We start from the raw sequence: 13846 nt of genomic DNA on the forward strand, positions 1-13846 counted from the left end.
GTAAAATCTCACTTTGCTGTACCTCGTGTCTCCGTGTCCATCCTTTGGCCTTGGACGAGTGAGAGTGTTTCTCAAAATGAGAATCAACAGATGCAGGAAAAATCCTTTCTGAAGCTTTATCTTCCTAAAAGCAGAAACTTCTGAAAAATGAGGACTGCCATAGTCCCCTCCTGAGGAAGTTTTATGGCCATGAAGAAGTCAGTGCCAAGACAGACCTACTCAAACAAATCTTCTCCATTAGTTTCCCCCATTTATTTTCCTTTCCACAATTTGCAGCCCTAGAAACTCAAAGTCTTTTTCATTTGTCTTTGTCACTTCCTCCAAATTTGTTGCTCTGTAAAGATGCCATATCAACCCAAGTTCTAACCACTCCCTTGAGTTACTCCTTATGAGGTTTCTGTGATATGCATTTCATGTGTTAGTAAACTCTTTGGTTTTCTCTTTTTGACCTGTCTTTTGTTAGTCTAATTTACAGGGCCCCAGCTACAGAACCTAGGTGAGCAGAAGGAAAAGAATTTTTCCTTCCTTGCAAAGTCATGGCAACCTACCTCTATAAAGGCTGCTATTTACCTTCTTATACCCTTCAGACTTGCTACAAAGTTTCAACTACCTACAAAGGCAGACTGCTATTTGTTCCCCAATATCCATTTTACCCTTCTTTGGTAATTAAGCCCCAATTATTGCTGGCACAAAGGCTCCTGGAATAATAATAATTAAATGAACCTAGCCTGCCTTGCAGTTTTTTTTTTTTTTCTTTTTGTCCTTTTTTGAGACCGGCTGCACCGCGCTCAGCCAGTGAGCGCTGTGAGCGCACCGGTCATCCCTATATAGGATCCGAACCCGCGGCAGGAGTGCTGCTGCGCTCCCAGTGCTGCACTCTCCCAAGTGCGCCACGGGTTCGGCCCTGCCTTACAGTTTTATACAGCTATTTGACTTAAGTTTTGGCAAACGGGAGATAAGCACCTTGTTCTGAGGTACTGGCTTTGACAAAAATTCCAACATGTTACTCAATATGGGTGTTCACTTATCTGTTTAACAGGCAGAATGATTCCGGACACTCCCAGCATTTCACAAATGATGGCTTGATGCCGAATTAGATAACACTTGGAAAAGCATGTGGAGATCTTTCCAAGGAAGTTACACCCTTGACACCACACCCTCACTGTTGTTAAAGCTCAATACATTTATCAATACTTACAACCACTACCTCTCACCTACTTTCAAACTTGGAGAATTCATAAGGCATTTTCATTATATCAGAAGAACCCTTGAACTTACAGAATTTGGAAATGCTCTATTATTATTATGAACATTGCATTTTATTCTCATTGCTACTGGCTCCAAAGAGTTCCAACTTTCTTTATCATACACATTTAAATCACTTCTCGGCCTTTTGGCTAAGATCAAGTGTATCATACACATTTATGCAACCATTATAATAGTTTTGGTCAAGGGTATTCACAAGAGAAAAGCATCCCCAGTAGGGAGGGATGCATTACAGACCTGCTGTTAACCTTTTTCTTTCCAATAATAAACTCTAGAAAAAGGGCAGGGACTTTGTTTCAGTTTTTGCCTAGCAACCAAGGTAGTCAGTCATTAAACATTTGTTAAATGAATAAAACTCTAGAATGTCAATAATGCATGGCAGTAACAATCCTACTCACATCATTTTGAAATGCTAGTAGAACATGATAAAGATGGTAGTCAGCAGTTAAAACCACTAGTTAGAAATATATACGCAATATAACAATTTAAAAATGATTTTGAAGAAGCTGGTTTCAAACACATTTTGAACAATGTCATTATTGTTTTGTGTTATGTATAATGTACCAAAATATTATTATCTTTTGTGTGTAATATAAAAATTGTTTTTTAATTAAAATAACTTTTATTGTATTTTCTTATTACAAAAGCAATACATATTACTCACATATTTTAGCATGATTTTATTTACCCAGGAGATAAACTTTTCTCCAGAGAAATGCATCTCTTGGTTTAAACTTACAATTAAAATCAATGAGAAAAAAGTATTCAAAAAAACTCACTGTGCCTTAACATAGTTATTATCCTTTCACGAAGACAGATATACACATTCTAGAAATTTAACTTAAGGTAATACTATGGACATTAGACTTAAAAGCTCAAGCTACCTAAATTTCTACCAAAAAGGTGACAACATAAATTACATTACATTTTAATTAAATACATGCAAACGTTGATATGATAAAATAAATAACTAAATAAAAACATCGTCTGATCATCAAAAGACTGTGTATTTAGATGCAGAAAGAAAACCGCATCACAAGAACAAAACCATTACAGTACAGCATGCTACAAGCAGCCAGATGAAAATCATCTGCTACAGAGCAGAGTAAGGAGCCGTTCTGAAGGTAGCCTTGTGTGTATAAAGTAAGCTCCTAGTTGCTGGATGCTGAGCCGCCTGCAGCCCAGCTCATCACATCTTAGGTAACAAAGTCCCGTATCATCCACAGTATAAAAGAACCATTTGGGAAAAGCTGCATTTCATACTTTTCTTGCTACTCACCTTTTTGCCCAGCAAGTGGGCATCTGAGTGAAAATAAAAAAATTTTTTAAGCTAAAAATGTACTATTCTTTAAAAAAAAAATAGATTTTGCTTGTAAGACATAATATCCTTTGGGGATTCCACACTCTCCTTCAGGAGTAGTGACATACTAAAATCACATTCACAGAGACATATTTGTACATTTGACAACCACTGATCTAGGGAACAGTTACCCGGCTTATCTGCTAGGGAAACCAAATTACCAATGCATTGAGGCCTTGGTTCTCCCGTTCCCACAAAGTTTTACATGAGAAACCAGCTGACCACAATAGTGGCAACCTGCTAAAAGTCAGGCATCAGGAGACCACTGCTCTTGAGGTCACTGCCATAGCTTTCTTAGAGACCATGTCACGGTGACAGACGCCACAGATGGGCCTGTTTTGAAGCCAAAATACTCCCTGGCAGAGTTGATTCCCAAGGAGTCCTCTTTACTTCTTCATATGATATAAACAGCACCCTACTTTTCTCTCCAACTCTCATTCCCAACTACCCAGGAGAATGACATTAGCCCTCTTCAGCTGTGAGAGGCACATGCATCAGGTAGAAAATGCAGTAGCTACAAAAGAGAACTGAGAGATGGATATCAATTTGGGGGGGTCTTGCAGTCAGATCCTGCCCTAAAGAACCTGGAACAAGAACGTCTCTAAACAGAAATACTGCTACTTCTACTGCTTTTCCATTGCTGCAGAAAAGATGTTTTAGGGACTGAATTTCTCAGATACCCTCCCTTCACCTGGTGATTTCTCATTTCTAATGTAGCAAAAGGTGACTGTTTGCATACATACATTAGGCTCTAGCCTGCTCACCTGGAATGGATGCAGATAGCAGCTCTTATTGCCCAGAAAAGACTTTCTGGGGTTCAGCCCTCTCACTTGGAAACTAATCATGCAGTGGTGTATCTGCACTTCAGGCAAATAGCTAGCAATGGATGTGGACAGTCACAGGTAGGATGTTAAATGCCTAAATGGAAGGAGATAGACCAACTTGGGCCGAACTCAGTAAAGAGAGGATAAAAATTGGTTCAGGCAGTTAGATGTTTTTGAGGCACAGACAAGTTGTTTTTCAGTGTGACTGATATTCCCATTAGGCATGAGGGGAAGAAATGTGGTGATGTTTTTCCAGGCCTCACTTTTGTGGCCCCAAATGTCCAGTCCCCACTTAACTTCCTGTGCTAGCCTCTGTGGAGCTGACATCCCAAGCTCTCCAGTAGATCCCAGTTCCTCGGAGAGGTCTGGCCTCAGCCTCCACATCATCAGGAGAGCAAGGTGAGGGACGCCATGGAGGGGGATCTGTGTTCAGTTGCCAAGGCCTAGGAGTCAGAGGGGAAGAGAAACAGAACCATTACCCCACCACCAAAAGACAAACAAAGAAAAGTAGAGTAGGATCTCTCCCCAACACAACTCCTGCACCGCAGCCCAGCACCTTATCCCTGCATCCCCACACCAGCAAAGACACACTGGTGTGCTTGCACACACACCCTGACTCTGGGGAATCAGGCACACTCTAATGGCATAGCCATGGGCTTCTTCCCCTGAGAAGCCGACCTTGTGACCATGGTGGAACAGGCACTCCTTTCAAACCTGGACCACAAGCTACATACCCAAGATATGAAGCAGAAACAGTAGGGATCCCTGTGGTAAAAGGAGAGTATGTAGGCTACATTAGCCAAAAAAGATCAAGCCAAGAAATTGACATTGTAGTCAGGGGCTACTTCGTGTCTGAGGAGGGTCCCTACCGTTGTAGTTATCCCAGTCCATTCTGAAATCAGTCATCAGAGCAGATCAATTTCTTCCCATAAATTAGGATTTAATGTTTTACCTTGTGAGAAATTCTTCCCTCTAGAACAGTGTTTCTCAAATGTTAAATGTGCATATGAATCACCTGGTGATCCTGTTAGACTGAAGCTTCTGATTCAGTAGGTCTGGGATGGGGCCTGAGATTCTGCATTTCTAATGAGCTCCTGGTCCTTGGTAGGGTAACAAGGAACAAGGCATAAGAATGGCAAAACAATCCCACCTGTATTTCCTGTCCCAGAAGAAGTTAAATGTCATTTTTTATACCACTAGCTATAATCTTGTTAGAAACAGGCAGGTCATATTTTAGAAGCAATAGGCCACTAAATTCTAAAAGAGCTCGAAAGTTTTTCTTCGTAATGCATAAGTTACATGTTGGTAATGGAAGTCATTATAGCACGGTGTGGTCAAATGTAATTTTTTCTTAATTCTTGTATGAGTATAGGAGCCAACATGTACACACAACTACTGAAGTTCAAGTGCTTTCCATAATGTCCTTCCCATCTTCCCCAGAAGGGGGTAGAAGAGAGCCATGCCTACACCACAAATTCCAATCAGAGAACTTAGGTTGGCTTGCCTGAGTATCAATCATTGTGCAGCTTGAGGCAAAGTTTTAGGCATGGAGAGTAGGTGGGGAACATAACCCAAAACAAAAAACAAAAAACCCAGAAGCCTTCTGATAGGTTCAAGTTACTCAACAATTTTATTTACCCATTCTAAACACACACAAAAACACATTTAGAATACAGTTATATATATCTTAAGTGGATCTGATTAGCACATTTTGTTATCAGTGTCACCAGATTAAATCAGAATGCTGCTAAAGGCTTGCATTCCTATTTTCAACAGAGCTAGGCCTAGGAAATCTGCAGAACTCTATTTCTGGGCTTCCCAATCCAGCCCATTCCCATTCAACCCAGTGATGCTCAGCCCCACTCCAATCCCCCTCCAAAGGGCACCATTTGTGATTGGTCCTTTGCTTTTGCCATAGCAAAATCACCACCATATCAGAATGAATTGATCTTGTTTCTTCAACATAATAAAAAATGTACACAAGTAATTCAGATACAAAAACATTGAGTAGATAAATATTTGTCACAGATATCTAGTGAAAGGCTTACTGGAAAGAATACTTTTACCAACTCTTAAAATCAATTATTTTTAAAAATCCATTTTTGAATGCAAAGTTTCCCTTGCACTTTTACTTATTACGAGTAAAAGCCAAAGGCATGGCAGACTAAAAACAGCAGCACTATTCAATGGAATGCCACATTCCTTAACAGGGTAAGCTGAGGACATCAAAGGTTCAGAAATGGACGGTGAAAGTGAAGGCCTGCCCCAAAGCAAGGGACTGGATGAGATAACTTCAAGTAGAGGTAACAAATTCAGGCTCTGAACTTCCCTTAGCTGAGTTCACAAAATACAGTACATGTGATGTATAACTTTCATCTGTTACAAAACAATGAGAAATTGGCTGGTACTGTACAAGAAATGTCTATTAAAAATCACAGTGTACAGAAATTCTGCATGAAGAAAACATGTGGAGTGTTTAGTTCTCTCTTTGTAAGACATGTGATATAGACAGAATTGCAATAATATGTATATACTACAAATGGGTACAATCAAAAAACAGGCAGACTGTTGGGTTACAGGCCCTAATAAGAGCCTGCCAGTCAGTCTGCACATTAGCCCTACTGAGGTCTACTAGTCAGTCAGTCAGCACACAGATCCTTCTAGTGACCATCTTCTAGACACTATGAGTTTAAATTCCTAGACACACTTCTAATGTCTATGTCACCTCCAGGGGAAGTCAGAGTTCCCTACCAACATTGCAACCTGACTCAATTGTTATATATTTTTAAAAGAAAAATATTTTAAAACACAAATAAGACAAAATGCATACTAGAAAAGCTGGGTATATCTATCAAATTTCTTGACAACGAACACAACATGGCTTCTGGGCTTGGCAAAGACAATGGAATATGCACAAGATGACATAACCCAGAGATAGTTTTCTCAATTACTGGACACTTTTTCCCTTGTCCACTGGCCACCCAAAGCACCCATGAGTTTCTCTGCAGCTCAGATCACCTGCTCACAGAAAAACCATAAGACTGATTTATTTCCAAACAGCTATATCATGTTTATTTGAAATGTGAGTGCCTCCAAAATCAAATGTGGGTTGCAAAATGGGTTACTGAGATTCTCACATGAAATAGGCAACCATTCAGTCTAGGAGTACAAATATATTGTATCCCTAACTCTAACTTCTTGGGAAACAAATAAAAAACCAAAAAAAACTAACTAATCCCTAGCACAATACATATTTTTAAACAATCTCCTTATTCTACTTTCTAACTCCATGAAAAACCATCCCTTTACCAAAACAAAACAAGACAATACAGATAATTAAGAGCTAATTTCCAATTAGGAGATAAGGAGATAGGAAGAAAAGTGGGTTCTCTAAATCTGCTTTAGATTCCTCTTTCAAATCTGTCATGAACTTCTTCACTCAGTTTTGAAGCAAGAAAAAAGAATACGTAATGTTTTAACCCTTTCCCCATTTTATACCAGTAAATTAAATGCTAATGTTTTCACCTATTTCTCCCATAACAAATCTTAAAGCCTTAGCAAAGGGTACTCTGGAGTCCATTCTTTCTCTGTAGGACTTGTGATACAGACACAATCACAGTAACGTGTACATTCTACCAATACACATTTAAGTAAGGAGAGGAGAGAAGAAAAGGAAAGGAAAGGTGGGAAGTAGGACTTCTCTAAAATTCAGAGTAAGAGTTCTATTTCCGTTCCATTCTATATTCTCCTAGCTTGAACTTCTCAGAAGATATCTTGCTCTAGAAACTGAAGAATGCTGAAACTCTTGCCGTTGTCAAATTCCAACTTCTCATATCCTATCTGAGGATAGCAAGGCCACCTCAGCAACTCTTCTGGGAAAGCAAACTAGCACAGGGGGAGAGTGGAGGAATAAATGGCAGAATGAACGTCCCAGTGACCCGTCTCTAATGCAGGGCTTTATAACAGCCTAACACAATGCTGGTTCTTAGTGAGAGAAGTCCCCTCTTACTAAGAGTAGGTGCAAGCTAAATGCAGTCTTTGGATCAAAGTACTCCCTCTTCTCACTTATTAGCCCTGAATTACTCTGACCTCACAGCAGGAGAAAAGACTGAATGCCCATTTAGGCTACAGACACCACCAACCAAGCAAAGGTAGACAAAGCAACCTTGTAAGAGTGGAACACATACCTCTCAGAGCACATCTCGTTCTCACACCGTTGGGAATGAGGGGACATCCCCACTCCCCAACCCCGTTAGTCTCATAGCCATTGGACAAGAGAAAAGTCAGGAGAAGCAACATGTGTGCACCACTGCAATGGTCAGCACCTCTACACTCTCTGTGTTGTTCTTTTGCAAATGTCCATTTGTTATAAATTACATGTCATGTCTCTTAAAATACTCTTCTTCAGGGCAAGGATCTTTTCTTCTACTTCTGTGTGTCCTTCTCCCACCAATGCCCCCACCCAGCCCAAAGCCCCACAAACAAAGACACTAAGTACACATTATGTAATGGCTAACAGGAATAGTAGGTTACCTTGTATCTTGGATGCAATGCCAAGCAGCCTGTGGAAACTGGCTGTGGTACCCTACTCAGGATGTAAGAGTAAAGGACTCAAGGTTAGGAGTGAGCTGCCTATGATGACTACCTTTATCTCGCTACAGGTTCTGCCTCAGTACCTCTCTCCAGGTGCTTAAAACTCCCAGCTACTATCCAAGGACATTTATTTCATTTAGTGATTTGTTCCACACCACCCTGCAATGTAAAGGGTTAAAGACAGAACTAGAACCTAGAATAACATTCTAAAGCACATCAGCCTGCCTTCAAGGAGGTTACTTCGGGCCGGCCCGTGGCTCACTCGGTAGAGTGCGGTGCTGATAACACCAAGGCCGCGGGTTCGGATCCTATATAGGGATGGCCGGTTTGCTCACTGGCTGAGCGTGGTGCTGACAACACCAAGCCAAGGGTTGAGATCCCCTTACCGGTCATCTTTTTAAAAAAAAAAAAAAGGAGGTTACTTCATTTAATATTGTGATCTGTTTGAACATTTAACTCTAAAGAACTGTCCTTTTGGAACCATAAGGAATTCAGAATTTCTAGGTTGACACTTTGTCCAAGGAACTACTATCCCAGTATTTTTTCACCCAACTTCATAAGGTAGAGTTCTTGACCTGGGGTATGAATCAGAATCATCAGTGAAGCTATTTAAATACATGCACATCCAGACCCCAATCCGACAGATTCTGAGTTGGTATTAAGCCTAAAGTGAACATGGGCATGTGTGAGTTTCAGAAGTTCTGAAGGGTTTCTAAGGAAAACATGTGAATGAGAACAATGACAAATGGCCTTCTATTACCAACAAAATCAAAACAAAATAAAAACTCCCTTGGAAAGTAACTTGTTCCCACGGGTTACCTCCAAAAGACAGATTGATAACCTCAAGGTGGAGAGGCACTTATCTCTTTTTAAAATCTCATGAGAACTCTAAACTTGCCTCTCAGAAAAATATACATATATTCATATATTTTGCATAAAAAATTGAGACGGTAATCCATCACGTGTGACCAAAGGAGCTAAGAATCCTTTCTCTAAACATGCCCTGTTTAAAAAACAACAAAATGATAGAAGTGAATAAATACAAGCCATCAAGAGCTAGACCCACAGGGTCTCAAAGACTCCTCTGGACATCGAAATGAGATAGTTCATCCTTAGGAACAAAAGAATACCCCAATGAGAGAGATTAAACTCATCATCAAGCTTTTCCACACTTGGGGGAAAAAATTGTTCATGTAAAAGATTTTTAATTTTTTATCTTAAGAAGGAGAGTGTACTGAAAATTACTGGAAAATAATAAGCAGCTTTAGTGAACTCTTCTCTGCCTTTTGCTCTGAGCAATTCAAACATAATTGGTGACTCCATGAATCTAACTCTGTCCTTCTAAACAGCCCCACAGGTCACTGGCTTTGGCAGGGAAGTTGCTGTCATCGGCAAAGAACCTGGAAGCCACTGAAGAAAAGATCTGCCTGTGCTGTGAGAGCCCTGCAAGAGCTAGAGACCACCCTATTGTCCTCAACCCCACTCCACTGCCACCAAAAGACCTATGCCTGGCTCTTCAAGTTAAAAATACAAACCAATCTATTTCCCACATCCTCAGAGATGGTGTCCCCCAGGGCATCCAAGACTTAGAATTGTTTCTCATGAAAGGAGGCAAGAACTCTCACCCTAAGTCCACTTGCAAGCTCCAGAGCATTTTGTGGATGTTCTGTAGCCTAGGATGACCCTCAGGACCTGGCTGGAGAGGAAGGGAGAAGGGAAGGAAAGACTCCCCCAGTCCAGATCCATTCAGGTCCACTGCAGAAAGAATCAGCAGAGCCTGGACTTCTCTCTCACCAACCGCCCCTTCCTTCCTAGACAGACACCACAATGTCACACATTACACTGGGCAATCCGAAGGGGAGATGAAAGAGGGAGAAGAAAGCAGTCAAGTAAGGATTGTGAGTAAAACACACATTACAAACCAAGGTAAAGGCAAAAATGGGCTTTTGGGTCCCCTTCCACTGACACCTCCCACCCCACCTCCACTTCACCAACACGAGGAGTTTAGACACCAGGGAACAGAGGGAAGAACCAAGTGCATGGAGCATGCTTAGTCCCAGGGGAATGTATCCTCTTCCTCCTCCTCCAGGCCACCCCATCTGAGGGCCTGTCCTAAAAGTCCCACCTTGCCAACTTGACCCTGGGTGGAGAGATGTTTCAAACTGGAAAAGAGCTACAGTTGGTCTGCAAACACATGACCTCGTGTTTGTGTTAAGATTGATGGTGAGGTGTCAGGAGTGGGAAGGCAGGTGGAAGTTAAATGACTCCTCGGTGAGTAGTGGCAAGGGCAGGAGGGAAACACACGGTTACACCACCGGAATGCTGACTTGGGTCTTCGGCTAGTCGGCCCCTTCTTGCATGTCCAGGGCACGAAGAGGGCTGAGGGGCTTGAGGGGCCGGCTCCCAACACTGTAATTTCTCGGACGCCTTATTGTATTCGAACTGGACAGAGGCGTAAAGCTGTTCCTTCTCATCCTTACAGGGGTTTGGATCTTGGGGTAGTTGTTCTGATTGGAAATGGAGGGACACCACACAAATGAAAGCCAAGCCCAAAGCTCACTCATAAGGTTAAATAATGCTTTTAACCACAACAGCTTTCTTCACTCCTGTTCCTCTGCACACAGGGTCTCTGCACATGGGACATGGGACAAGGCCTGGCCTCTTAGCCCCAGGGAGCTAAAAGGGTTGTAGAGGGAGAAGCTCTTTGAATATCATAATCCGAAGCAGGAAAAAGGCCCAATGAAAGGAGGGGCTTATTTAAGATCCACAGATTACCAGGGACAGACCCAGGAATGAACCTAAACTTCCTGACCCCACCTTATACTCTCCTCTGGACTTTGCTTTCTAAAGGGAGACCTTCCTCAGGGAAAAATTTGCATTTTCACTCCAGCCAAACACTTTCCATACTCAACTGAATTTCCAAGAGCCAACTTTCAAGGTTAAGACTCATGAAAGAGGTACTAATTTTTAAAAGAAATAATAATCCCAACATCTCTTCCTTTTGGAAGTAAGCAGACTACATAGGACATGAGTTCTAAATCAGTTTTCCTTTTGTACATAAAAGAAACCCCCGTCTCTTGATGCCAAAGGTTCAAAGACTCAAGGTGGCAGGGAAACTGCATGTTCATCCATGGGAAAGTACTTACGGTTGGCTTGTCACGGTGAGTGTTCACAGCCTCCACATTCAGTTTAATTGTTTCCACTTTGCACCCTGAGAAAACAGAGAGAGAAGAAGCCTTGAGGAAAAAAGCTCAAAAGAAAATTCCTTAGTTTCATTATGGGAAAGCATACCACAAAGGTATATATGTATTCCCAAATGCATCCATCCATACATACATCCCTTTAAAACTGGAAGGCACCGATGGAACTTCCCTGATATACAGAGTGATGAAGTTCAACTTCCAGACAAACTTCAGAGAAAATGCAAATATCCTGACCTTCCTCAGTTCCCACCTCGTGCCAGCCCCTAAGCTCATAGTTACCATAGGCCACAGGAGTAAGTTTAAAGATGGTATGGAGAGGGCACTTCAAGTACGGCAGCTCATCTGAAAGCAGAAAGACCAGGTGAAGGAAGTTTCTTAGAGTTATGGAGTAAGGTCAAATTAGTGGAAGAGAGAATCTAAGGCAGTCATAATGAGTTTTCTTTATACCCTGACCACCAAAGCTCCTAAACCCTCCCCTAAACCCCAGACAATTATCATATCATGACTAAAGCAGTCACCCAAGGTACTGAGTGCCTAAGGAAGGAAATAAGGCCATTTTAGATCCTTCCATGCAGGCAAAACAGGAGGTAAGTGCTGTAGCCAAGGTCCCATGGGAGGGAAGATTGCAGCCCACCTGGTTACATCAAAGGCCAATCTGCAGGCTTCCCAGCAGCTCAGGTAGATCTCGAAGGGAAGGGAAGTGTCAGTGTAGGCAGCAGCACTTCCTTACTGCTCTTACCCAGAAACAACTGACCTGCCCCAAATCCAAAGGTTGAAGATGCTTCTAAGATACCATCCTCCTACTAGCCAGAATGACAAGCTAGGAATAGTAACCACTTTCCTGCTGTTGCCACAAGTGCCAGCTCGATGCTGGCCCTCTATCAAAGCAGGACTGAAGAGCACCAGCAGTAGCCACCTGTACTGAGGCTGTTGTAGCAGCAGAGATAATCTAGCAAGTAGTTGTCCCAGTGGTTGCTGGGAGCCCCACACTGTTGCCTGAAGAATGTACTCTAATGTGAGTGGAAGAGGGGCAAGTCTGGTTCCCAGGGATCCTGGTGCCACTGTAAGTCCAGCCCTCCTCCCACAGATGTGTCCCCTAGCCCTTCCTTCAAATGGCACCTGCGCCCTTATCCAAGAAGTAGGCCAGGAGGCAGCGCATGACAGCCTGGTGGGAGATGACGAGGACGTTGCCCTGACGTTCCAGCTCCATGATGACAGGCTCCAGCCGTTGCACCAGGTCCTGGTATGACTGTGGGGGAAGTGGGGCAAGCTGGCAGCCAAGTCAGGGGCTGGGTCCCAGAGTCAAGAAGCCACTTCTTCTCCCCCCACTGGCTTTCCTCCTGCAGGCTCAGCAACTTTATGTCACCTAGTAACTGCCCCTAGACTGGTATCTCCTGAGAATAATCAGATCTTTCAAGAGCAATATTCAGTCAAGAAAACTATAGGTCAAGAAGTGGAAGCTGAATTTAACTTCCGTTGTTGTTTCAATTCCCAGAGATTAACCGGCAGTGTGTAAGGTGACAAGAGACTCCCAGGAGTTTCCTGGACCTCAGCCATTCTGTTTTATTTCATTTTGCCTTGCACATCACTAGAGTATGAAACCACTTAGACTAGAAAATAGCCTAAAACACCGTAGATGATAGGGAAATAATGCATGTCCCATATATTTGCTTGGTGACTCTACCAGCTTGAATAGGGGTGGGGATTGGGGTAATAGAATGAAAAAAAGAAGTAAAAAAGATCGTGTTGATTCTACAACATATTCAACAGAGTTTATCTTGTCACCCTCATCCCTGGAGATCTTTGACTGCCTAATCTGAATTAAACACAGTATGACCCAAGGATAAGAAGATAAATAATGCCTAGACCACCCTTTCTAGACCCCCAAATCACATTCGAGCCTTCCTCAAATTAAGGCCAACCCCCCATCAAAGGGCTAGGCAGTCATTCCACATGAGGGGAGTCTCACCTCCCCACCAGGATATCGATAGAGATACTTCTCTTGATCTCGAAGTGCAAACTCTTCTGGGTACTGCTTCTCAATCTCTGCATAGGTCATCTCCTCACACACGCCCTGCAAGGAGTCACACTGGGTGAAGAGGCAGACTGACCCTCTCCAGCCCCATCCCAAAGAAGAAAGATGACACTGAAGAGCACTAGTTTCTTACTACACACCAGGCATCGGGTCCTTTCATGTATTGCAATTGACTGTGACCAGGTATTTACAAGGTGTATGGGACTCACCATGGTGAGGGACTCCAGAGAGGAGGTGGCTTCTCTAGCTTAAGCTACCACTTTCTCCTACTGCTGTGAGGAACTTAAAGGTCAAGAAAAGTCAACAAGACAGAAGGAAGAGGAAGCAGGGAAAAAGGGAAACTGAAGGGACTGAAGACCTTGCAGGAGGAATAAAAGGGTAGAGAGGAAGGAAAGAAAATGAAATGTCTGCTTGTGTGCTCAAGGACAGAAAAAGCCAAGAAAAATTCTGGGAAGGACTCTTCCAGAATAGCTGACAAAATGATCTAAGGAGAGATTAAAGACATGGGTAGTTAGCTATTTCTTTTTTTTTTTTTTTTTTTTTTTTTTTTTTTTTTTTTTTTTTT

General features: G+C 42.3%; 1 protein-coding gene across 4 annotated transcripts in view; it reads right to left on the reverse strand.

Annotated features, from left to right (window-relative positions):
* Positions 1–1868: 1868 nt before the first annotated feature.
* Positions 1869–13846, reverse strand: part of PFKFB2 (6-phosphofructo-2-kinase/fructose-2,6-biphosphatase 2) — a 28461-nt gene continuing 16483 nt past the window's right edge. The window contains exons 11-17 of one of the 4 annotated variants that reach the window (XM_008587667.1): positions 13216–13320; positions 12366–12495; positions 11526–11588; positions 11190–11254; positions 10371–10550; positions 9669–9854; positions 1869–3893 (exon numbers count right to left, since the gene is read on the reverse strand). In XM_008587667.1, the coding sequence (XP_008585889.1) occupies positions 10383–10550; positions 11190–11254; positions 11526–11588; positions 12366–12495; positions 13216–13320 (531 nt within the window). In that variant the 3' untranslated portion in view covers positions 1869–3893; positions 9669–9854; positions 10371–10382. Of the gene's footprint in view, positions 3894–9668; positions 9855–10370; positions 10551–11189; positions 11255–11525; positions 11931–12365; positions 12496–13215; positions 13321–13846 lie in introns of those variants that run through there. The other 3 variants (XM_008587668.1, XM_008587670.1, XM_008587669.1) reach the window with 3 other exon arrangements.

Source organism: Galeopterus variegatus, unplaced genomic scaffold (genome assembly GCF_000696425.1).
Source record: "Galeopterus variegatus unplaced genomic scaffold, G_variegatus-3.0.2 Scaffold4488, whole genome shotgun sequence".
NCBI classification, from domain to species: Eukaryota; Metazoa; Chordata; class Mammalia; order Dermoptera; family Cynocephalidae; genus Galeopterus; species Galeopterus variegatus.